At 44.3% G+C, this 25302-nt stretch overlaps 1 protein-coding gene across 1 annotated transcript in view; it reads right to left on the reverse strand.

The window, feature by feature from the left end:
* The window catches only part of LOC121531785 (anoctamin-10-like), a 36949-nt gene that overhangs the window by 460 nt on the left and 11187 nt on the right, over nt 1-25302 (reverse strand). The window contains exons 5-12 of the mRNA XM_041837233.1: nt 21531-21650; nt 19045-19689; nt 18722-18777; nt 14350-14424; nt 14005-14169; nt 13043-13234; nt 12664-12801; nt 12397-12513 (exon numbers count right to left, since the gene is read on the reverse strand). Coding sequence (XP_041693167.1) covers nt 12397-12513; nt 12664-12801; nt 13043-13234; nt 14005-14169; nt 14350-14424; nt 18722-18777; nt 19045-19689; nt 21531-21650 — 1508 coding nt within the window. The remainder of the gene's footprint in view (nt 1-12396; nt 12514-12663; nt 12802-13042; nt 13235-14004; nt 14170-14349; nt 14425-18721; nt 18778-19044; nt 19690-21530; nt 21651-25302) is intronic.

The raw sequence follows: 25302 nt of genomic DNA on the forward strand, positions 1-25302 counted from the left end.
GTCTGCATATTTCAAGACATGGCATATGAGGGTGCAGTGAGATACCAGATGGGTTGGACGATACTTCTCGTCAATCATCTTGAAAAAAAGGTATACTTAAAAACTGGAAATCAACCAATCGTCTGTCATTAACACAATGGAATGGTCAAATGCTTTATTATCTAATGTAGACTAGGGTTGGGTTATAAAAAAATATTTGAAACTTTGAACATCCCACGGAGCACCATTAAATCTATTATTACAATATGGCACCACAAAAAACCTGCCAAGAGAGGGCCGCCCACCAAAACTCACGTACCAGGCAAGGAGGGCATTAATCAGAGAGGCAACAAAGAGACCAAAGATATCCCTGAAGGAGCTGCAAAGCTCCACAGCGGAGATTAGAGTATCTGTCCATAGGACCACTTTAAGCCGTACACTCCACAGAGCTGGGCTTTACGGAAGAGTGGCCAGAAAAAAGCCATTACTTAAAGAAAAAAATAAGCAAACACATTTGGTGTATGCCAAAAGTCATGTGGGAGACTCCCCAAACATATGGAAGAAGGTACTCTGGTCAGATGAGACTAATATTGAGCTTTTTGGCCATCAAAGAAAACGCTATGTCTGGCGCAAACCCAACACCTCTAGCACCTCAACACCCCCACAGTGAAGCATGGTGGTGGCAGCATCATGCTGTGGGGATGTTATTCATCGGCAGGGACTGGGAAACTGGTCAGAATTGAAGGAATGATGTATGGCGCTATATACAGAGGAATTCTTGAGGGAAACCTGTTTCAGTCTTCCAGAGATTTGAGACTGGGACGGAGGTTCACCTTCCAGCAGGACAATGACCCTAAGCATACTGTTAAAGCAACACTCAAGTGGTTTAAGGGGAAACAGTTAAATGTCTTGGAATGGCCTAGTCAAAGCCCAGACCGGAGGTGAACAGTTATGCAAGCTCAAGTTTTCTGTTTTTTTTGTCTTATTTCTTGTTTGTTTCACAAGAAAAAATATTTTTCATCTTCAAAGTGGTAGGCATGTTGTGTAAATCAAATGATACAAATCCCCCAAAAAATATTTTTAATTCCAGGTTGTAAGGCAACAAAATAGGAAAAATGCGTTAAATATATGCATTAAAAGGAGCTCAGCTGAAGTCGATATTCAGCACTACTGAGTGGACAGTGCAGCTGTCTAGCCAGCTATAGAATTCTACAGTATCATTCGTGGACAGGGAGACGTTAGTGCAACCACATAGAAATAAATGGTTTAAACCATGACAGAGAGGTGGGGGTGATCGTTTCATTTGGAAGCTTTTCTTTTAATATTTACCACTGTAAAACATATTTACCCCTACATTTTAAACAAATAGGAGAATGGTTAACCCTCTATAGTCTAAGCCCTGTCTAAGATGGAATTGTTTTAAGATGGTCATACCAAGGATCATTTAGCTATTTGATTTTGCATATATACCCCTTAATCTTTTTTTTTCATGATGAAACATTGAAATTGGCATTACTGCTATTAGCCAATAGAAACGCATTGAATAACAGATTCACTACATGGAACAACAGATAGTCCCCCCAAAAAATTGAAAGGAAGTTTGTACTGAAGTGTCTGTCCTATATCTGAAAGATATAAGAAAGATCAGGAAACAATTTTTAAAAAATGTGACATGTTTTTATCCCCTTATTTTAGGCACTAAACTATCTCCATGTTACCTTCCATACATTTTTTAAAACTGGTACCAGGGACCTTCAGAAGAGGCTTGTGAGGCTTGTGGGTGTCCTAGAGCAAAACAACCAACATGTACAGTTGAAGTCGAAAGTTTACATACACTTAGGTTGGAGTCATTAAAACGCGTCTTTCAACCACTGCACACATTGGTTGAAAAAGAGGTGGTCCTGGCAGATGGAACCATCATTCACACAGCAGGCAGGGGGCGCCGGCCAAGGTAACACTCCCAAACATGTATATATTCATGGTTATGTACAGTTGAAGTCTGAGGTTTACATACACTTAGGTTGGAGTCATTAAAACTCATTTTTTCAACCACTCCACAAATTTCTTGGTAACAAACTATAGTTTTGGCAAGTCAGTTAGGACATCTACTTTGTGCATGACACAAGTAATTTTTCCAACAATTGTTTACAGACAGATTATTTCATTTATAATTCACTGTATCACAATTCCAGTGGGTCAGAAGTTTACATACACTAAGTTGACTGTGCCTTTAAACAGCTTGGAAAATTCCAGAAAATGATGTCATGGCTTTAGAAGCTTCTGATAGGCTAATTGACATAATTTGAGTCAATTGGAGGTGTACCTGTGGATGTATTTCAAGGCCTACCTTCAAACTCAGTGCCTCTTTGCTTGACATCATGGGAAAATCAAAAGAAATCAGCCAAGACCTCAGAAAAAGAATTGTAGACCTCCACAAGTCTGGTTCATCCTTGGGAGCAATTTCCAAACGCCTGAAGGTACCATGTTCATCTGAACAAACAATAGTACGCAAGTATAAACACCATGGGACCACGCAGCCGTCATACCGCTCAGGAAGGAGATGCGTTCTGTCTCCTAGAGATTAACGTACTTTGGTGCGAAAAGTGCAAATCAATCCCAGAACAACAGCAAAGGGCCTTGTGAAGATGCTGGAGGAAACGGGTACAAAAGTATCTATATCCACAGTAAAACGAGTTCTATATCGACATAACCTGAAAGGCCGCTCAGCAAGGAAGAAGCCACTGCTCCAAAACCGCCATAAAAATACCAGAATGCGTTTTGCAACTGCACATGGGGACAAAGATCATACTTTTTGGAGAAATGTCCTCTACTCCGATGAAACAAAAATAGAACTGTTTGGCCATAATGACCATCGTTATTTTTGGAGGAAAAATGGGGATGCTTGCAAGCCGAAGAACACCATCCCAACCGTGAAGCACGGGGGTGGCAGCCTAATGCTGTGGGGGTGCTTTGCTGCAGGAGGGACTGGTGCACTTCACAAAATAGATGGCATCATGCGGAAGGAAAATTATGTGGATATATTGATGCAACATCTCAAGACATCAGTCAGGAAGTTAAAGCTTGGTCGCAAATGGGTCTTCAAAATTGACAATGACCCCTAGCATACTTCCAAAGTTGTGGCAAAATGGCTTAAGGACAACAAAGTCAAGGTATTGGAGTGGCCATCACAAAGCCCTGACCTCAATCCTATTGAACATTTGTGGGAAAACCTGACTCAGTTACACTGGCTCTGTCAGGAGGAATTGGACAAAATTCACCCAACTTATTGTGGGAAGCTTGTGGAAGGCTACCCGAAACATTTGACCCAAGTTAAACAATTTAAAGGCAATGCTACCAAATACTAATTGAGTGTATGTAAACTTCTGACCCACTTGGAATGTGATGAAAGAAATAAAAGCTGAAATAAATCATTCTTTCTACTATTATTCTGACATTTCACATTCTTAAAATAAAGTGGTGATCCTAACTGACCTAAGACAGGGAATTTTTCTAGGATTAAATGTCAGGAATTGTGAAAAATTGAGTTTAAATATATTTGGCTAAGGTGTATGTAAACTTTCGTTTTCAACTGTATGTGTTCTTGAGTGTCACGACTTCCTCGAAAGCTGCCTCCTCTCCTTGTTTGGGCAGGCTTCGGCGTTTGTCGTCACCAGCCTTCTAGCCATTGCCGCTCCTCATCTCACCATTCCATTTATTTTGTCTTGTTTATTACACAGACCTGGTTCATATCCCCTCATCAGTACCTGTATAAGTGTTCAGAGAGAGCAGGAGTTATTTGGTCAGAGGGAGGAGCTACAGGAGGCTATAAGGGAGAAGGAGAGTGTAGAGCCACGGCGAGAGGAGCTGGTTAGGCAGCAGAAGGAAGTGGTGCGTGTCGCCAGTTCGGTCCGGCCCGTTCCTGATCCCCGCACTAAGCCAGTGGTGCGTGTTCCCAGTACGGCCCAACCCATTCCTGCTTCCCGCACAAGGCCAGTGGTGTGTGTTCCCAGTACGGTCCGGCCCGTTCCTGCTCCCCGCACTAAGCCAGTGGTGCGTGTTCCCAGTACGGCCCGACCCGTTCCTGCTTCCCGCACTAAGCCAGTGGTGCGCGTCGCCAGCCCGGTCTGGCCTGTTCCTGTCCCTCGCACCAAGCCAGTGGTGCGCGTCGCCAGCCCGGTCCGGCCTGTTCCTGCCCCTCGCACCAAGCCAGTGGTGCGCGTCACCAGCCCGGTCCGGCCTGTTCCTGCCCCTCGCACCAAACCAGTGGTGCGCGTCGCCAGCCCGGCCCGGCCTGTTCCTGCCCCTCGCACCAAACCAGTGGTGCGCGTCGCCAGCACAGCCCGGCCTGTTCCTGCCCCTCGCACCAAACCTGTGGTGCGCGTCGCCAGCCCGGTCCGGCCTGTTCCTGTCCCTCGCACCAAACTAGTGGTGCGCGTCGCCAGTCCGGTACGGCCCGTACCTGCTCCCCGCACCAAGCCAGTGGTGCGCGTCGTCAGCCCGGTCCGGCCCGTTCCTGCTCCCCGCACCAAGCCAGTGGTGCGTGTGTCCAGTCCGGCACGGCCCGTGCCTGTTCCACCGGTGCCTGGTCCGGCACCGGTCAGTGGATCCACTCCGGAGCCAGAGCAATCCGCTCCACCGGGGTCCAGTCCAGCTCCGGTCAGCCGCTCCATTCCGGAGCCAGAGTAGTCCGCTCCACCGGTGCCTGATCCAGCTCCGGTCAGCGGCTCCACTCCAGAGCCAGAGCAGTTCGATCCACCGTCGTCGGGTCCAGCTCCAGTCAGCGGTTCCAGTCCAGACCCAGACGTCAGCCCCTCTCCAGGTTCGGGGTCTCCCACACCAGGGTCCAGACAGGGCTTGGTACGTCGTGGGAGGAAGGAGAGGGGAAGCAGCACGCCGAGGTCCAGACCAGACCAGGGGTGCAACAGGGAGGTGGAGAGTAAGTGGTGGTCACGCACTAAGTGGTGGTCCCGCACTAAGCCAGTGGTGCGCGTCGCCAGCCCGGTCTGGCCTGTTCCTGTCCCTCGCACCAAGCCAGTGGTGCGCGTCGCCAGCCCGGTCCGGCCTGTTCCTGCCCTCGCACCAAACCAGTGGTGCGCGTCGCCAGCCCGGCCCGGCCTGTTCCTGCCCCTCGCACCAAACCAGTGGTGCGCGTCGCCAGCACGGCCCGGCCTGTTCCTGCCCCTCGCACCAAACCTGTGGTGCGCGTCGCCAGCCCGGTCCGGCCTGTTCCTGTCCCTCGCACCAAACTAGTGGTGCGCGTCGCCAGTCCGGTACGGCCCGTACCTGCTCCCCGCACCAAGCCAGTGGTGCGCGTCGTCAGCCCGGTCCGGCCCGTTCCTGCTCCCCGCATCAAGCCAGTGGTGCGTGTGTCCAGTCCGGCACGGCCCGTGCCTGTTCCACCGGTGCCTGGTCCTGTGACTTTTGACACATCGGTTTTATGAGCTGCACACTTAGCTATCACTATCTCTTTAGGCTTCATCATAGCATGCAACAATTTCATTATTTGCGCATGATGTTGTATCGGGGAACCATCCGTTTTCTTAAACCCTCGACCTTTCCACACTGCTCCAAACAAATGACATACACTATGTGCATATGCAGAATCAGTATATATCGTCACTCGCTTTCCTTCTGCTAACAAACACGCTTCTGTTAGCCCCACAAGTTCAGCAAGTTGTGCGGACGCAGGCTGTGGTATTATTTCAGCCTTTTCAACAACAAATCCAGTTCCTTGAGCTTTAACTACTGCATAGCCAGCACACAATTGATCTCCCACAAGATAACAAGACCCATCAGTCCAATACTCCAGGTCTGCCTCAAGTAATGGAAAGGCTTGCAAATCTGATCTAAGCCTCAAGTATTTCTCTGCTTCTTGAACACAATCATATGGCTCACCATCCTCTGAAGTTGGCAAATTCTCGGTTGGATTCATCGTATCACACCTCACTAGGTCTTCCTGCTCTAAGAGCCTATGATAGTCTCTGAGCCTAGGCATAGTCAATGTATATTTTCCATAGTTCAGAAGATTTCTGAGACTATGATGGGTAAGAATTGTTACTGGGTAACCCATCGTAACAGATGATGCTTTGTCATACATTGAATATACTCCCACCATTGCTCTGTAGCACAGTGGTAGCCCTAGTTCTACTTCTGAATAGGCAGTAGAGTAGTAGGAAATAGGTTGAGGATTCGTCCCTGTACCTGTCAGCTGACAAAGAACTGCACATGCATATTTACCCCCAGTAGAAGTAGACACATATAACAAGAAATTCTTAGAGTAGTCTGGTAGTGTGAGTGCAGGTGCCTCCTGTAGCCTCTGTTTGATCGTTTCAAATGCCACAAGGCCTTCCTGTGTCCAGGAAAGATTGCTATGGAGTTGACCACTCCCAGTATCTTTAACCATAGCTCTCAAAGGTCCCTACTTCATTCACTGCTCTCAAATCATGAACCATACGATAAGTCTCATCGGGTTTCTTCAAAGGCAACAAAGGTGTGTTACTCTGAGGACTTTTTATTGTCTTCAAAACACCTGCTTTCAAAAGTCCTTCAATTTGTGGTTCGATCCCCTGGATTACTTCATCTTTCAATGGATACTGATTCTTCCAAGGAGGTCTGGCTCCTGGTCGAAGTTTCAATTTCACCGGTTGGGCTGATTTCACAAGTCCAATATCGGTACTGTGTTGAGACCACAAACATTCTGGAACTTGTTGCAACCTCTCCTCTTTCATAGAGTCTAAATCCATCTTCGCACTGCAAATATATTCATGTGTGATCGGTACAGCTTGTGGCTGTCCTTGAGCCGAAATCATGATTTTGAGAAATCACTGATCTTCACTCCTCCAAATCGCCAAATTCTCTTTCATTGGTACGAAAACAGCTTTCTCTGCTTCTGTCATCATTTCTCCTATATGCTTCTGCTCATAGTCTTCAGCAACCAACAAGGTCACATGTGGCACACTCTTCTCAAATTCTTTATCCAGATAATCGTCTGTGTTTATCTTCATAGCTGCTCCTTGTGGTCCTAAAATTATGCAACATGAGCTGAGTTTAACCTTTGGTTGATGACTCAACCATTCCTCTGTGTTCGATTGGGCAGCATTCTTGAAATACTTCAGCGTACAATGAAATTGATATTCTGGAAGCCTCGCACCTGGCATTTTTGCCACAATGAATTTCTCCCATATCTTAGCCTACTTCAAAAAATCTGCACTGAGATTTCCAATCCAAAATACTGAAGAAGAGTCAATCTCTGTCGTCATCAACAATTGGTAAACCTTTTCTTTTGGCACTTCTACCAGACAGCCGTCTGGCGTACATTTTATTGTACAATTCAATCTACACAATGCATCTCTTCCCAACAATGCAATAGGTGTATGTTCCGATACCAGTATGGGTATTGTAATGTTTGGATTTTTATAGCAGAGCTCAATTGGTTCCGTAAGAGGAATCAGCTGTTTCACTCCCTCAAATCCGATTGTACTAATTAGTTGATTGGACATGGGGAGATGTGTAGCATCTTCAGGCCGAACACAGGTGAAAGCAGCTCCGCTATCCGCCATCACTTCCAATGGTCGATTGTTTACTTTCACCTCAATTGTTGGATCTTTTTCCGGTCCTGATGCTACCAGCTGACACCCCCCTTTCGGATCTTCTGGGCACCTCTAGAATCCTGGCTCCGGGCCCCTATAAGGGTTCACCGGTCCTCCAAATGATCTTGACTGGCCCCTGTATCTTCCTCTGAAATTCCCTCTGGTGTTTCCTCCTGGCCCATTACACTCACGGGCAAAGTGACCAACCTGTCCACAATTATAACACACTTCTGAAGATTGCTGGAAGTATGGCTTAAATCTGCTTCCTCTTCCTCTTCCTAAGCCTTCTCGTCCTCTTCCTCTCCAATTCTGTGTCTGTCCAGAAACTGGCTGTGGATATGAAACAACTGGTCCCACTAGTGGTGGCTGGTACAATTGCGGTTGGACCTGGTTCGGTTGAAGCTGTGGCAGTGATTGTTGATTTGGTGAACACTGATTCTGCATAACCAAAGCCTGTTTCTTCTCCTTCTTCTTATTCTCCACCAGTTGTATTTGATTGAGTTTTCTGATAATTTCTTGGTCCTGTTCTTTCTGGTTGTGTTCCTTTTTCCGGTACAGATCCACTTGATGGGCTATATGATCTGTATAGACACCTTTTGTCGTGCTTCCAAGTCCAACCACCTCTGCCAGTTTGCTCCTTACTGGTGAGGGCAGCCCCATCTGCAGTTTAGCTCGCAAAATTGACTGCTCAATTTGACTCACATCTGGATCATTTCCAGTAATATTTCTCCACACTTGATGAGCTCTTGACACATAGGCTCTCGGATTTACTTGTTGTCCTAGTGGGTCAATCAGAATGTTGTCAGGATGCACATTTGTTGGAAACGTATCTTTCAGTGCTCTCCACAGCCGATTTCTACTTGCAGCTAACAACTCAGGATCATTCACCGCAGTCCCCACATATCGATTAAGTCCAGCTCTCTGAAAAATTTCTTCCATACCTGGAATCCCAAGGAGATTAGCCAAAAGTCTCTTAATGTCTCCTATGGCAGACTGTGTTCCCACCGTAATTTCTTCCAACTTAGAAATCCAAGGATATGCTCCATCTTGAAGAGTAGGCAGCTTCTCAAGTATATCTGACATATCGGTATTCTGCAAAGGCTTATTCTCCAGGTTCTGTCCTCGAATTATCACTGGCATCATCTTCTTACTTGTGCTCTCTTTTCTTGTCCGCAATGTATATTTCCTCTCCAATTTTTGATATTCTTTTTTCAGCAGTTTTTCCTTCTGTATCTTCAACTTCTTGAGTTGTTCTTCCAATTCTCTTACTTCTTCTAAATTATTCGCCTTATCCAAGCATGATATGCATCGATCCATATCTCTTTCTATTTCTTCTGTGCTAGTCATTGTAGAATAAAATCCTCTTGAACATGAAGCACCTTTAATCTCCAAATCTTCATCGCTGGCTTCATCTTGACTTTCATCAGAGCTCGATTCTCTTGTATCCTTCTTCTTCCAACTTCCATCACCCCTTCTTTCCGCTCTGGCCAACCTCTGTCTGATCACAGGGTCATATCCACCCATGATCTCTTCTGAATCACTCTGATCATCATCATCATCATCTTCAAATTCCATCCTCCTAAACCTCACTCTACCCTTAGTTTCCAGACATGTAGTTTTCTTCTTACTTTTGGAGTTGGATTCAACTTTATGGTTGTTTCTGCTTGTCCTCTCTCTGTTATTCGTTCATCTTCATCTCTGATGCAATAATCACCCTCCTGAATGATCATTGGAAGCTGAGGATAGACGTCCTTAAACTCTACTTCTTCCTCGTAAGGTGGGGGCTTTTTGCTGAATCCGTATGTGAGAAAGGTGTATTGTCTTCTGCCATTAGTTTTTCTGTTACCTTCGCCTCTTTTGCCATTTTCTCTATACCTCTGTCTCTTTTATCTTTTGTATCTTTTATCAGTTTTTGTCCCTTATTTTCAAACAACTTAAGAACACCCAGCTCTCTTTGTCTCTTTTCTTTACGTTGTTCCCCTTTTTTCCCCTTCTTTTGATCTGCCTTATACAGTGGGGAAAAAAAGTATTTAGTCAGCCACCAATTGTGCATGTTCTCCCACTCAAAAAGATGAGAGAGGCCTATAATTTTCATCATAGGTACACGTCAACTATGACAGACAAAAAAAAGATGAGAGAGGCCTGTAAAAAGATGAGAGAGGCCTGTAAAGACAAAATGAGAAAAGAAAATCCAGAAAATCACATTGTAGGATTTTTTATGAATTTATTTGCAAATTATGGTGGAAAATAAGTATTTGGTCAATAACAAAAGTTTCTCAATACTTTGTTATATACCCTTTGTTGGCAATGACACAGGTCAAACATTTTCTGTAAGTCTTCACAAGGTTTTCACACACTGTTGCTGGTATTTTGGCCCATTCCTCCATGCAGATCTCCTCTAGAGCAGTGATGTTTTGGGGCTGTCACTGGGCAACACGGACTTTCAACTCCCTCCAAAGATTTTCTATGGGGTTGAGATCTGGAGACTGGCTAGGCCACTCCAGGACCTTGAAATGCTTCTTACAAAGCCACTCCTTCGTTGCCCGGGCGGTGTGTTTGGGATCATTGTCATGCTGAAAGACCCAGCCACGTTTCATCTTCAATGCCCTTGCTGATGGAAGGAGATTTTCACTCAAAATATCACGATACATGGCCCCATTCATTCTTTCCTTTACACGGATCAGTCGTCCTGGTCCCTTTGCAGAAAACAGCCCCAAACCATGATGTTTCCACCCCCATGCTTCACAGTAGGTATGGTGTTCTTTGGATGCAACTCAGCATTCTTTGTCCTCCAAACACGACGAGTTGAGTTTTTACCAAAAAGTTCTATTTTGGTTTCATCTGACCATATGACATTCTCCCAATCCTCTTCTGGATCATCCAAATGCACTCTAGCAAACTTCAGATGGGCCTGGACATGTACTGGCTTAAGCAGGGGGACACGTCTGGCACTGCAGGATTTGAGTCCCTGGCGGGCGTAGTGTGTTACTGATGGTAGGCTTTGTTACTTTGGTACCAGCTCTCTGCAGGTCATTCACTAGGTCCCCCCGTGTGGTTCGGGGATTTTTGCTCACCGTTCTTGTGATCATTTTGACCCCACGGGGTGAGATCTTGCGTGGAGCCCCAGATCGAGGGAGATTATCAGTGGTCTTGTATGTCTTCCATTTCCTAATAATTGCTCCCACAGTTGATTTCTTCAAACCAAGCTGCTTACCTATTGCAGATTCAGTCTTCCCAGCCTGGTGCAGGTCTACAATTTTGTTTCTGGTGTCCTTTGACAGCTCTTTGGTCTTGGCCATAGTGGAGTTTGGAGTGTGACTGTTTGAGGTTGTGGACAGGTGTCTTTTATACTGATAACAAGTTCAAACAGGTGCCATTAATACAGGTAACGAGTGGAGGACAGAGGAACCTCTTAAAGAAGAAGTTACAGGTCTGTGAGAGCCAGAAATCTTGCTTGTTTGTAGGTGACCAAAAACTTATTTTCCACCATAATTTGCAAATAAATTCATTAAAAATCCTACAATGTGTTTTTCTGGAGAAGAAAAATCTCAATTTGTCTGTCATAGTTGACGTGTACCTATGATGAAAATTACAGGCCTCTCTCATCTTTTTAAGTGGGAGAACTTGCACAATTGGTGGCTGACTAAATACTTTTTCCCCCCACTGTATGTCAGTCAGCATGGCTTCAAAGCCGGTCCACTGTCTTTTGTATTTAATATAGTGTTGCCATCAAGATCATCATTAATCATGATGTTTTATCATTGTAAAATCTTCAAGTAAAAGTGCACATAATTCATCATGTGATCTTAGTAGGTTTATAATGTGTCTGAAGTGTACAATGTAACACTCATGATGTGAAAGTACTTAAACCACTGTGGAGAATATATATTTTTTTATGATACAGCACTTGTGTGATTAGAGCAAATTAAATAATTGCATAGTATGTGCCACACTCACAATAAAGTCCAAAGCTACCCAGTATTTCTAGAAATCTCAAAGACACCTTAAGCTGAAGATTCAATACTACATTAACCCAATTAACAACGCTCCTAGCTCTTCCTTGGGTTTGCCTTCAGTCCCAGGCCCCTGCCACTTGTATCTTCCATGACATGAGAGACTTATAAAGCAAAGCCGGTTCAGAAGGGAAACCCGAGTGTCTGCATCAGCTGAGATTGTACCAATCAGATGCTAACAACACTTCCTACCTTAATATGGCGGTCTATTTAAGCTGACCAGGTTCTGCTCAGACATCCTCTGCTGCCGCTTGCTGCTACTGCTAGTATGAGTTTGTTTTTCTTGCTGCCCACCACCACCCAAACCACCACCACCCCAACCTCCACCTGTTTGGTTCTGTTTTCCTTCCTGCAGGTGGATTGGTATAGCACACCTGTAGTTACTTTAATATATGTTGACGCTTTGCTCTGGCAGTGAGCTACCCTAAAGCGGCAGAGCCTATTGCCAAGACCTAATGTATTGTTTATGTTTTCTAATAAATGGTTAAATGAATACTTGGTCTTTCCTTTCTGAACTGTATTTATGCCTGGAGAGGGAGTCCTCGAGAGGGAGATGCTGAGAGAGCTTCTCAGACTGGCTGTTTCTTTATGTGTCTTTATATCCTCCTCTCTACCCTCGTCATGGCAGCTGATTCTAATGAGCCCCCTAGTCCAAACCAACACTTGAAGGGCAACAGGACACTCAGACTCTCCCACAGGGGCTCCATAGCCTTCATAGCTTCTGTAAGAGTCAAAAGGAGATGTTTGATTGTCAGATGCCTGATTGTTCCAGTAACTATATTATTAGTGATTATTCTTGATTAGATCATTCTTACCTGCTGCCCTAGAGCTTGCATAGAGTGGAACTCGATCTGTTCCCTCTTGATTCTGACCCAGTCAGGCTCGGCTGGTATCATAAAAGCTAGAATCATCTTGACCAGGATCAGGACATGCTGACAAACAAACACACATACACCTATGTCAGTTGGGTAGATGATGACACCGTAACATGCTGTGAATAAGACAACTGCTATGAACCATATACTGTACTGTTATGAACAAGATACTGTACCTCCACCAGGAAGGCTCCCCTCATACTGTACCTCGACCAGGATGGCGAAGAGTATGATGTTCTTGCCGCTGATCCCTCCCTCCAGACAGAACTTCTGGACGCGAGGGGACAGCAGCAGCAGCCAGCAGTTAGACATGACTGAGACAAAGCCCAGAACCTCAAACGCTGTCTGAAACATACACAGGCATACATAAATATGGTTACAGGAACATACAAGGACACAAGCAAATACATGCAAATGTACACAGTGACGTAGATGGGTACTGATTAGAAAATTACATTGACCACTACATGCTGCTTACATCTATTTATTTACCTGATTTAGCTACATAGCTACTTTCTGTCTGCAGTAAAAATGCCCTCTCTGTTTGTTCAAATTCTCACATTCCCTCGCCCAAAACCCTCCTAACCTGCCACACCCCCATGTTGGATACAGGGGCAGAGAATGGCTTCCGGAACAGTTTGCAAATCTTGTAGGCATCCCCTGGGATCTCTGTGATGTTGTTGAGGAGCAGGAGGACGGCGGTGAGCGGGTACACACAGGAGAACAGACTCAAATATCCAAACTTCAGCAGCAACTCAATGTACTCCGCAAACAGGCCCTGAAACGTAGCAACAGACGCAATAAGTTAATCACCAAAACAAAGAGACCCCTAACATACGACATGCAAATACACCCAACCTTGATTCTACCCCCTAAGGCACAGATACAAAGAAACCAAGGCAGATGAGCACAATGAAGCAAAACAGAGAAAAACAAAACAGACAAACACATTTAAAATGCCCTCTGCCATCAAGGACCTCTATACCAGGCGGTGTCAGAGGAAGGCCCTCAAAATTGTCAAAGACTCCAGCCACCCTAGTCATAGACTGTTCTCCCTGCTACCGCACGGCAAGCGGTACCGGAGTGCCAAGTCTAGGTCCAAAAGACTTCTCAACAGCTTCTACCCCCAAGCCATAAGACTCCTGAACAGCTAATCATGGCTACCCGGACTATTTGCACTGCCCCCCCACCCCATCCTTTTTACGCTGCTGCTACTCTGTTAATTATTTATGCATAGTCACTTTAACTCTACCCACATGTACATATTACTTCAACTATCTCAACTAGCTGGTGCCCCCGCACATTGACTATGCACCGGTACCCCCCTGTATATATAACCTCCCTACTGTTATTTTATTTTACTTCTGCTCTTTTTTTCTCAACACTTTTTTTGTTGTTGTTTTATTGTTACTTTTTTTGTTACAGATAAATGCACTGTTGGTTAAGGGCTGTAAGTAAGCATTTCACTGTAATGTCTGCACCTGTTGTATTCGGCGCATGTGACCAATACAATTTGATTTGATTTGATTTGATTTTACAAGGACTTACTGGAAAGGGTGGAAGGCTTCTCTGAGCTCTGAGTTTGTCCACCTCTAGGTTGTCCTCCTGCTCTTTCTTATGGGGAGCACTGAGGAAGCGGTCGACTATAAACGGCACCACAACCTCTGTAAGCTGGTTCACCAGCTGGTTCCAAATTAGCAGAGAGGCAAGCTTCTGTGTGCACAAATCGATAAATCAAATTTAAAGTGTTGCATACTGTATACACACAAACACACACACACACACACACACAAACACAATATCTACCCTTTATTAACATGAGGTATTTCCACATTGTATAACATTTCCTCTAGCCACTCAGACAAACTGTGCTGCCCAGATGAAATATCTTACCTTGCGTAGCAGTGGTAGGTCCTGTTTGTAGAAGGCAATGTGGAAGAGCACAGCAAAGTTGTTGAAGAAAGTGAACTGAAAATGAGAGAGGGAGATTTTGGCTTCAAGTAATATCTCTGGAGGCATGAATACAGATCCTGTGTTACTGTATCTGATGTGCCTCCCACATCTGCTTATACATACACAGCTGATACTATCTGCACACTACACCTACCTGTATCACAATACATTTAGCCTATCTGTACTACACCTACCTGTATCACAATACATTAGCCTATCTGTACTACACGTACCTGTATCAGAATACATTTAGCCTATCTGTACTACACCTACCTGTATCAGAATACATTAGCCTATCTGTACTACACCTACCTGTATCAGAATACATTAGCCTATCTGTACTACACGTACCTGTATCAGAATACATTTAGCCTATCTGTACTACACGTACCTGTATCAGAATACATTAGCCTATCTGTACTACACCTACCTGTATCAGAATACATTAGCCTATCTGTACTACACGTACCTGTATCAGAATACATTTAGCCTATCTGTACTACACGTACCTGTATCAGAATACATTAGCCTATCTGTACTACACCTACCTGTATCAGAATACATTAGCCTATCTGTACTACACCTACATTGGCATATTGGACACCCCGCAGGCCCCACAAGGCAGAGCCAACGAGCTCTGGGGGCCCATGTGCCTGTCGATTACAATGTCTATTTAGTTTTATTTCATTAATCATTTTGACAGTAACCCTCCAAAAAGTAATGATGTTACAGGAGGGGGTCGCAGTTACAGGAGGGGGTCGCAGTTCCGGAGCGATCTAATAGGTGTCCTCCTCCGACAACCTTAGGCACCTCCTCACTCACAGTCTGGACTAATCTTGATCCTATTGGTGTCACCTGTGTCTACCTGTTCACCTGTGTATTTATGCCCTCACTTCCCTGTGTTCCCTTGCTCAGTTTCCTCTGCTAGTTTCTCTATGCCCAGCAGTACTAATCAGTGTTTTTGTTTCCTGGCTTCGGGACCACCAGTAAAGATTATTGTTTCACCATCTCTGCCTACTGCCTACTGTCTATCCTGCACCGCACCTGGGTCACACCTCACACCAACCCTTACATCATTCATAAACGTATTTTATTTCCATATGTATTAGGAAGGTAAGTATTTGTTTCTTGGGCTTCAAGAATGTGACTGACCAAAGTGCCCCAGGCCTTGAAAAATAAACAATTGAACTGATTGAAAGTAAGGGGATATCGGTGAACAAATTCTGTGGTCAAGGCTACACCGGAACCAGTGCAATGAGAGGAGCATACTTAGGTGTTCAAAGGCGCATATCAGACCGAGAGCCTAATGCTTATTTTTAGGTAGTTCTTTATGAGTTTTAGTTGTGAAAACGATCTCGCCGCAGAAGCGACAATTACAGGGATGGTTAAAAACAGCTTGATTTCCGTAGCAACATCAGGGAAACTGGGCAGAAGGACGTGGTGATTCAAATAGACCTACAGCAGTTCTGCAACGTCTTTAATTGCGCCTCTTGCGTTCTCCTTAATTGCCGGCCTCAACAAGTTACGGAAAGAGATTAACTGTATAGGTCGTCTGGATACTGGACAGCCAATAAATTGGCAGATGCAGACAGATTATCATCTTTAGCGGACAATAGCTCTTGAGGGCTCAAACAAAAAAAGCGGTTTTCTTCATACTGGTGAACCGACGTTTGATATGTGTGGTTGTAATATCATCAGTCCTTTATCTTTGGTATATCTTGGCATGCATCATTCAAAACGAAGTTTAAATTGTGTGCAGTCCAATGGACATATAGGCTAATGCAAAATCTCTCAATAGGACATTAGAAGACCAAGGGAGTCTCTGAAGTTGGATTTTAATTACATTTACTTTAATTGCAGCCCATTTGTGTAGGCTAATAGCCAGACAAAACCTGCTAAGTTCAACAGTAAATAGTTTAGAAATTTGTCCTCAAGCTGACTATTTTTTTCGTAATTGTTAGGCTATTTGATGTATAATTTGTTATAAGAAAGTGTATAAATAGCAGCTAAATACTGTATATAGCTATAGATAGTAAGCTACACTGCATAATGAAACAATACAAAGTAAGCTAGTGTTTTAAGGATGGACTGACAGTATTATTTGGCATTAATAGACTAGTTTTATGCACAACAACGTTCTATCCAAGCTGGGAGAGAGCGTGAGGACAGCTCATGTAATGCAGGTTCAGGTAGTCTATACAGGACAGTTGTGGTTTTTTTTAAAAATCAATTGGTTGCTGATTAGTATGCTGTTGTATCGAAAATGTATTTTACAATGTTTGAATTTCCAACTTTAATTACTAAACAAGTAATTACATTATTGCTGCCAGCCAGCAGTCTAAACCATGGCAGCCTTGCAACACCATGTATTCGTGAAATGTTAGGCTTATGAGAAAAATCCTCATCAATCTACACACAATACCCCATAATGACAATGTGAAAACTGGTTTTTGGACATTTTTGCTAATGTTTACAAAAGTATTCAGACCCTTTGCTATGAGACTCGAAATTGAGCTCAGGTGCATCCTGTTTCTATTGATCATCATTGAGATGTTTCTACAACTTGATTGGAGGCCACCTGTGGTAAATTCAATTGATTGGACATTATTTGGAAATGTCACGCCCTGGCTCTGGGGACTCTTATATGTTGAGCCAGGGTGTGTAGGGTCTATGTTTTGTGTTCTATGTTCAGTGTCTAGTTCATGTGTTTTCTAGGTTGGCCGGGGTGGTTCTCAATCAGAGGCAACGAGAATCAGCTGTTGCTTGTTGTCTCTGATTGGGAACCATACTTAGGCAGCCTGTTGTGCACTTGTGTTTTGTGGGATCTTGTTCCGTGTTGGTTTGTGTTCATGACCAAGGACTTCACGTTTCGTTTTGTTGTTTTGTATTTTGTATCGTGTTGCTAGTACACTATTAAAGAGATGTACGCATATCACGCTGCGCCTTGGTCTGCTTCGTATGACGATCGTGACAGGAAAGGCACACACCTGTCTATATAAGGTCCCACAGTTGACAGTGCATGTCAGAGCGAAAACCAAGCCATGAGGTCGAAGGAATTGTCTGTAGAGCTCCGAGACAGGATTGTGTCGTGGCACAGATCTGGGGAAGGGTACCAAAACATTTCTGCAGCATTGAAGGTCCCCAAGAACACAGTGACCTCCATCATTCTTAAATGGAAGAAGTTTGGAACCACCAAGACTCTTCCTAGAGCTGGCCTCCCGGTCAGGGAGGTGACCGAGAACCCGATGGTCACTCTGATAGAGCTCCAGAGTTCCTCTGTGGAGATGGGAGAACCTTTCAGAAGGACAACCATCTCTGCAGCACTCCACTAATCAGGCCTTTATGGTAGAATGGCCAGACGAAAGCCACTCCTTAGTAAAAAGCACATGACAGCCCGCTTGGAGTTTGCCAAAAGGCACTTAAAGACTCTCAGACCATGAGAAACAAGATTCTCTGGTCTGATGAAACCAAGATTCAACTCTTTGGCCTGAATGCTAAGCATCACATCTGGAGGAAACCTGGCACCATCCCTACTGTGAAGCATGGTGGTGGCAGCATCATGCTGTGGGGATGTTTTTCAGCGGCAGGGACTGGGAGACTAGTCAGGATCGAGGGAAAGATGAACGGAGCAAAGTACAGAGAGATCCTTGATGAATACCTACTCCAAAGCGCTCAGGACCTCAGACTGGGGTGAAGGTTCACCTTCCAACAGGAAAATGATCCTAAGCTCACAGCCAAGACAATGCATGAGTGGCTTCGGGACAAGTCTCTGAATGTCCTTGAGTGGCCCAGCCAGAGCCCGGACTTGAATCCGATCTAACATCTCTGGAGAGACCTGAAAATAGCTGTGCAGTGACACCCCCCATCCAAACTGACAGAGCTTGAGAGGATCTGCAGAGAAGAATGGGAGAAACTCCCCAAATATAGGTGTGCCAAGCTTGTAGCGTCATACCCAAGAAGACTTGAGGCTGTAATCGCTGCCAAAGGTGCTTCAACAAAGTACTGAGGAAAGGGTCTGAATAGTTATGTAAATGGTATATTTCTCTTTTTTTATTTTTAATACATTTGAAAAAAAATCTTAACCTGTTTTTGCTTTGTCATTATGGGGTATTGTGTGTAGATTGATGAGTAAAAATATCATTTTATCAAGAATAAGGCTGTAACGTAACAAAATGTGGAAATAGTGAAGGGGTCTGAATACTTTCTGTATGCACTGTATATATTCAGTAAGAATAGAGAGAAATGGGCGACCAGAGGAGGGGGAGGAAGAGGAGAATAGACTGACAGATGGGGGAGGAAGACTGGGACTGACCAGGAGGACTTTGGTGGTATGATGGTTCTGGAAGGAGGACTCCTCTCTGTGGTTTTCTATGAGGGGAAATCAGACTGATTTTCGGTGGACTTATCACTTATCACACACAAACTGTGATACTTTGCATCCAATTGCATTCTCTGTTATTCTATGACTCTGCTCTTTGGTGAACTTAGCTCTGTTTTTCCAAACATTCTACCCCTTACTGCAATTATTCATCAACCTCAAACTTATTTTCTCTCTCCCTCTTCTCTAAACCCCTCTCTATCATCTCTTCCCTATCTAACCCATCTCCCTCCCCAATGCCCAGTGCCCTTTCTCACCCCACTTGGTGAGTTGCATGGCCACAGTGTGGTACACATTCTTCAATATGTTGGTGTAGACTGTGTGGGCTATAGAGGGCAGGTAGAGCAGAGCTCCAGAGAACAGGGATCCGCTGTCCTGATGGAAGCCCTGTACCAGGGCCTCTCCGTGGTAGAAGCCTGTCATGCCCAGCACCACCAGTCCCAGGAACAGCCCTACTAGGGGCAACGACACCAGGCACACACGCAGCTGCCTCTGCCACTCCGGGAATAGGGGCTCCAGACGGCCTGTCACAGGGTTGATCCCCAGGGTGCCGTGGAAGCCAGGGCGGGGCTCGGCGAAGCGCTCAGTCAGGTGGCGTGTGCCCCAGCGGTGGGAGAGGGAGGAGCTCCGGCGCTTCCAGAACTCGATGAACAGCGTGGACCACAGCATGCTGAATACAGCCTGTACCATGTGACCGCTGACTGAGGGGCCATAATCTTCCTCCTCCTCCATCACCCACTCCCCGGCCTGCTCCTTCACCACCCCACTACCCAATCCACCGGCAGGCTGTAGAAAGGTCAGGACCAGGCCCAGGAAGGCAGGGGGCACCAGGGCCCAGGTGTAGAATTGCAGAAAGCTGAAGTAAAATGCCACGGTGCCTCCAAAATATGATTGTATTGCATCTGCACAGGAAGAGAGAGATCATTAGTAGGACAAAGGAGTAAATGTTTGTGGAGTTGCTAGAGCTGGGCGATATGGACAAAAAGTAATATTGTGATAAATGTAACTATTTTGCTCGATAACAACAAATACAACGATAAACAAAACAAAATATAATGGACAGTTACTTTACATTAGCGGCAGGGCTCTGGATTTTTTTTTTGTCAATGCCAAGTAAGACAACTGAGATGGTAGCCGATAATTAAAGTAAGCTATTTCATCTAACATATCCAGGAAATTCATGATTGATATTTTGATGTGCAACCTGTCAAAATAGGATCCTGAATTATCAGATGTATTTTTGGCTCTTCAGAGAATTTGCTGACATCTTTGTGCATATTGGCCTAGAGCCTATACACACTTAGAAAAAAAGGTACTATCTAGAACCTAAAACAGTTATTCTGCTGTCCCCATAGGATAACCCTTTGAAGAACCCTTTTTGGTTCCAGGTAGAGCCCTATTGGGTTCCATGTAAGAACCCTTTTCCCAGAGTGTTCTACATGGAGTTATACCTAGAACCAAAAAGGATTCTACCTGGAACCATAAAGGGTTCTCCTATGGGGACAGCCAAAGAACCCTTTCGGAACCCTTTTTTCTAAGACTGTATTATTCACCACCTGAGTAAGTGGGAAATCAAAACACAACTCTAAATATGATATTAGATAGCCATGTAGGCTAATTGATTAATCTATCAGTCAATGTAGGCTAATGTTTTACAAAATTGTTACAGCACCAGGCCTAGGCTACTTGATGCAGGCCTATTCACTGCAAATGGCGCGCTCCACTCGACTCTGCTAAGCGGGGGCGCATCAAAACCATACTAACTACAGCCTACTGCAGTTGTAAAGTGGTGCCATGAACTCAATATTAAGAGGTTAGAAATACATTCTAAACTCACAAAAAGCTGTGACTCTCCTCTCTGTAACTAGAACAACACTAGTTGCTTTGAAAACAATATTTTTTTTACATTTACATTTACATTTTAGTCATTTAGCAGACGCTCTTATCCAGAGCGACTTACAGTTAGTGAATACATTTTTTTTATTTTTATACTGGCCCCCCATGGGAAACGAACCCACAACCCTGGCGTTGCAAACGCCATGCTCTATCAACTGAGCTACATCCCTGCCGGCCATTCCCTCCCCTACCCTGGACGACGCTGGGCCAATTGTGCGCCGCCCATGAGTCTCCCGGTCGCGGCCGGCTGCGACAGAGCCTGGATACGAACCAGGATCTCTAGTAGCACAGTTAGCACTGCGATGCAGTGCCTTAGACCTTAGATTTTTCTCACAATAGCATTTTGAACAACGGTCATATGCTTGTGCTTCTCAGAATGCATCTCTCCCTCTGTGCACACGGTGGGAGATGGGAATGAGAGTCATCAGCCAACAGCAAAACAGGGACAGGCAGATACTTTCATAGCATGAATCAACATAATGCATAGGCTATTACTGTTGACCAAATAATGGTTTTAGCACAATCTACAAGAACGTTGTGTAGAGAAATCACAGAAAATTACCAACGTAAGCAAAATGCTTTGGTAAGAGTAAAGCAATGTCGGTGTCTGTAATTTTCAGTTTATCGTTATAAATAATAAGCCATTTAGCAGACGCTTTTATCCAAAGCGACTTACAGTCATGCGTGCATACATTTTTTTTGTGTATGGGTGGTCCCGGGGATCGAACCCACTACCTTGGCGTTACAAGCGCCGTGCTCTACCAGCTGAGCTACAGAGGGGTTATCAGCTCTAGTGTGTGTGTATGTAACCTTTTTGTGTTTGTGTTTACTGTATGTTGTTGTTTACCGAGAGGCTGTCTCCATATCTGCTTCTTAGAGGACCACCTTCTGCCGACTTCATTCAGTCTCTGCTGGTCATGTAGAGGGAAGATGTCCTTTATCACTCCTGCTCTCTCCAGCTTCTGACCTACAGTACAGACACAGGACGGATGGGCTACGTCAGGGATCTGTACAATATTACACATACAGACAGGTAACAAGAGGTAACATATCCAGAAGCTTGGCTGTATTACATTGTTAACACTATCCAGCATACGTAAGGGACAGTTCGTTGTAATTCTCAGAAGAATACAGATCACAGAGCAGTGAGAGAGGACAGGAGAGAGCACTGAAATGATCAGCCAGAGGTGGTGCTCTGCTCTGCTGCAGAACAGCTTAGCTAAGCAAGACCATGACATAGAGGACAGAACATGCTGAGGTAAGCAGAATGGCACACGTGCACAAACAGTACGCCCCTGCCCCCTCCCACCCCCTTACCAAGGCCTACTTTAACACTCCATAATGTTTCATCTCTAGGTGCTACAAAGCAAAAGTTTGTGCCATCTGAAGCTTTACCGCTTGCTCTGTAATATGAGTATTTTGATTTCAATAATATATTAAAGTTCCAGAATGGGATCTCTGCTACTTTTAGAGTTACGATCCAATTTGTATGCATTACCAACAGAGTGAATGTGAAAATGGATTCAAAATGGTTGCCCTCTGCTGGTGATTTGCAGGGTGTGCAATGATACAAGTAAAAGGAGGGCTGGGATTGGTTACGTTGCTAATATTATGTCAATGTATATTTCTACCCCCTTTTTCGTGATTACGATCTTGTCTCATCGCTGCAACTCCCCAACGGGCTTTGGAGAGGCGAGTCATGCGTCCTCCGAAACAGGCTTAACACCTGCTCGAATAACCCGGAAGCCAGTTACAGCAATGTGTCAGAAGAAACACAGTTCAACTGACAACCGAAGTCAGCCTGCAGGCGGCCGGCCCGCCACAAGGATTCGCAATAGCGCGAAGAGCCAAGTAAAGCCCCCCGGCCAAACCCTCCCCTAGCCGGGACGGCGCCGGACCAATTATGCAATGCCCTATGGGACTCCCGGACACGGCTGGTTGTAACACAGCCTGGGATCGAACCCCAGGTTGTAGTGACGCCTCAACACTGCGATGCAGTGCCTTAGACCGCTGCGCCATTCGGGAGGCCATGTTAATGTCTCTGTATAAATTGGGACATCAGTTTAAAACTAGCAGAGATCCCACTCTGGAACTTTGATATGCCTGTAGAGTATATTATGTTCTACAATATATTGAAAAATTTGCCAAATTGTATACTTTCAATATTCATGTTTATATTTTTTTATATTCATAAATTAATGTAAGAAATGTGTTATTGAAATCAAAATAATACTCATATCACAGAGAAAGGGGTAAACCTTATATGACACCAACTTTTGATTTGTATCACCTTGTATCACTTTGTAGCACACCATTATGGAGTCTTACAGTGGCTTGCGAAAGTATTCACCCCCGTTGGCATTTTTCCTATTTTGTTGCCTTACAACCTGGAATTAAAATGGATTTTTTGGGGGTTTGTATCATTTCAATTAAACAACATGCCTACCACTTTGAAGATGCAAAATATTTTTTATTGTGAAACAAACAAGAAATAAGACAAAAAAACTGAACAATTGAGTGTGCATAACTATTCAGCCCCCCCAAAGTCAATACTTTTTAGAGCCACCTTTTGCAGCAATTACAGTTGCAAGTCTCTTGGGGTATGTCTCTATAAGCTTGGCACATCTAGCCACTGGAATTTTTGCCCATTCTTCAACGCAAAACTGCTCCAGCTCCTTCAAGTTGGATGGATTCTGCTGGTGTACAGCAATCTTTAAGTCATACCACAGATTCTCAATTGGATTGAGGTCTGGGCTTTGATTAGGCCATTCCAAGACATTTAAATGTTTCCCCTTAAACCACCCGAGTGTTGCTTTAGCAGTATGCTTAGGGTCATTGTCCTGCTGGAAGGTGAACCTCCGTCCCAGTCTCAATTCTCTGGAAGACTGAAACAGATTTCCCTCAATAATTTCCCTGTATTTAGCACCATCCATCATTCTGGCCACTCTTCCGTAAAGCCCAGCTCTGTGGAGTGTACGGCTTAAAGTGGTCCTATGGACAGATACTTCAAAATCCGCTGTGGAGCTTTGCAGCTCCTTCAGAGTTATCTTTGGTCTCTTTGTTGCCTCTCTGATTAATGCCCTCCTTGCCTGGTCCGTGAGTTTTGGTGGGCGGCCCTCTCTTGGCAGGTTTGTTGTGGTGCCATATTCTTTCAATTTTTTAATAATGGATTTAATGGTGCTCCATGGGATGTTCAAAGTTTCTAATATTTTTTTATAACCCAAACCTGATCTGTACTTCTCCACAACTTTGTCCCTGACCTGTTCGGAGAGCTCCTTGGTCTTCATGGTGCCGCTTGCTTGGTGGTGCCCCTTGCTTAGTGGTGTTGCAGACTCTGGGGCCTTTCAGGTGTATATATACTGAGATCATGTGACAGATCATGTGACACTTAGATTGCACACAGGTGGACTTTATTTAACTAATTATGACTTCTGAAGATAATTGGTTGCACCAGATCTTATTTAGGGGCTTCATAGCAAAGGGGGTGAATACATATGCACGCACCACTTTTCCATTATTTCTTTTTTAGAATTATTTGAAACAAGTAATTTTTTTCATTTCACCACCAATTTAGACTATTTTGTGTATGTCCATTACATGAAATCCAAATAAAAATCCATTTAAATTACAAAATAGGAAAAACGCCAAGGGGGATGAATACTTTTGTAAAGGAGGCCTGGGTAAGGCCACAAATATTCCAACTTCAACAAATTATTTCTCAAGTATGTTTTAAGATACAAATATCGAATACACTACCGGTCAAACGTTTTTGAACACCTACTCATTCAAGGGTTTTTCTTTATTTATACTATTTTCTACATTGTAGAATAATAGTGAAGACATCACAACTATCACAACTATGAAATAACACATATGGAATCATGTAGCAACCAAAAAAGTGTTACACAAATCAAAATATATTTTATATTTGAGATTCTTCAAATAGCCACCCTTTGCCTTGATGACAGCTTTGCACACTCTTGGCATTCTCTCAACCAGCTTAACCTGGAATACTTTTCCAACAGTCTTGAAGGAGTTCCCACATATGCTGAGCACTTGTTGGCTGCTTTTCCTTCACTCTGCCGTCCGACTCATCCCAAACCATCTCAATTGGGTTGAGGTCAGGTGATTGTGGAGGCCAGGTCATCTGATGCAGCACTCCATCACTCTCCTTCACACAGTCTCCTCTGAACAGTTGATGTTGAGATGTGTCTGTTACTTGAACTCTGTGAAGCATTTATTTGGACTGCAATTTCTGAGGCTGGTAACTCTAATGAACTTATCCTCTGCAGCAGAGGTAACTCTGGGTCTTCCATTCCTGTGGCGGTCCTCATGAGAGCCAGTTTCATCATAGTGCTTGATGGTTTTTGTGACTGCACTTGAAGAAATGTTCCGTATTGACTGACATTCATGTCTTAAAGTAATGATGGACTGTCGTTTCTCTTTGCTTATTTGAGCTGTTCTTGCCCTAATATGGACTTGGTCTTTTACCAAATAGGGCTATCTTCTGTATACCACCCCTACCTTGTCACAAAACAACTGATTGGCTCAAACGCATTAAGAAGGAAAGAAATTCCACAAATTAACTTTTAAGAAGGCGCACCTGTTAATTGAAATGC

This window comes from Coregonus clupeaformis, chromosome 19 (assembly GCF_020615455.1).
Source record: "Coregonus clupeaformis isolate EN_2021a chromosome 19, ASM2061545v1, whole genome shotgun sequence".
In the NCBI taxonomy this organism is placed as follows: Eukaryota; Metazoa; Chordata; class Actinopteri; order Salmoniformes; family Salmonidae; genus Coregonus; species Coregonus clupeaformis.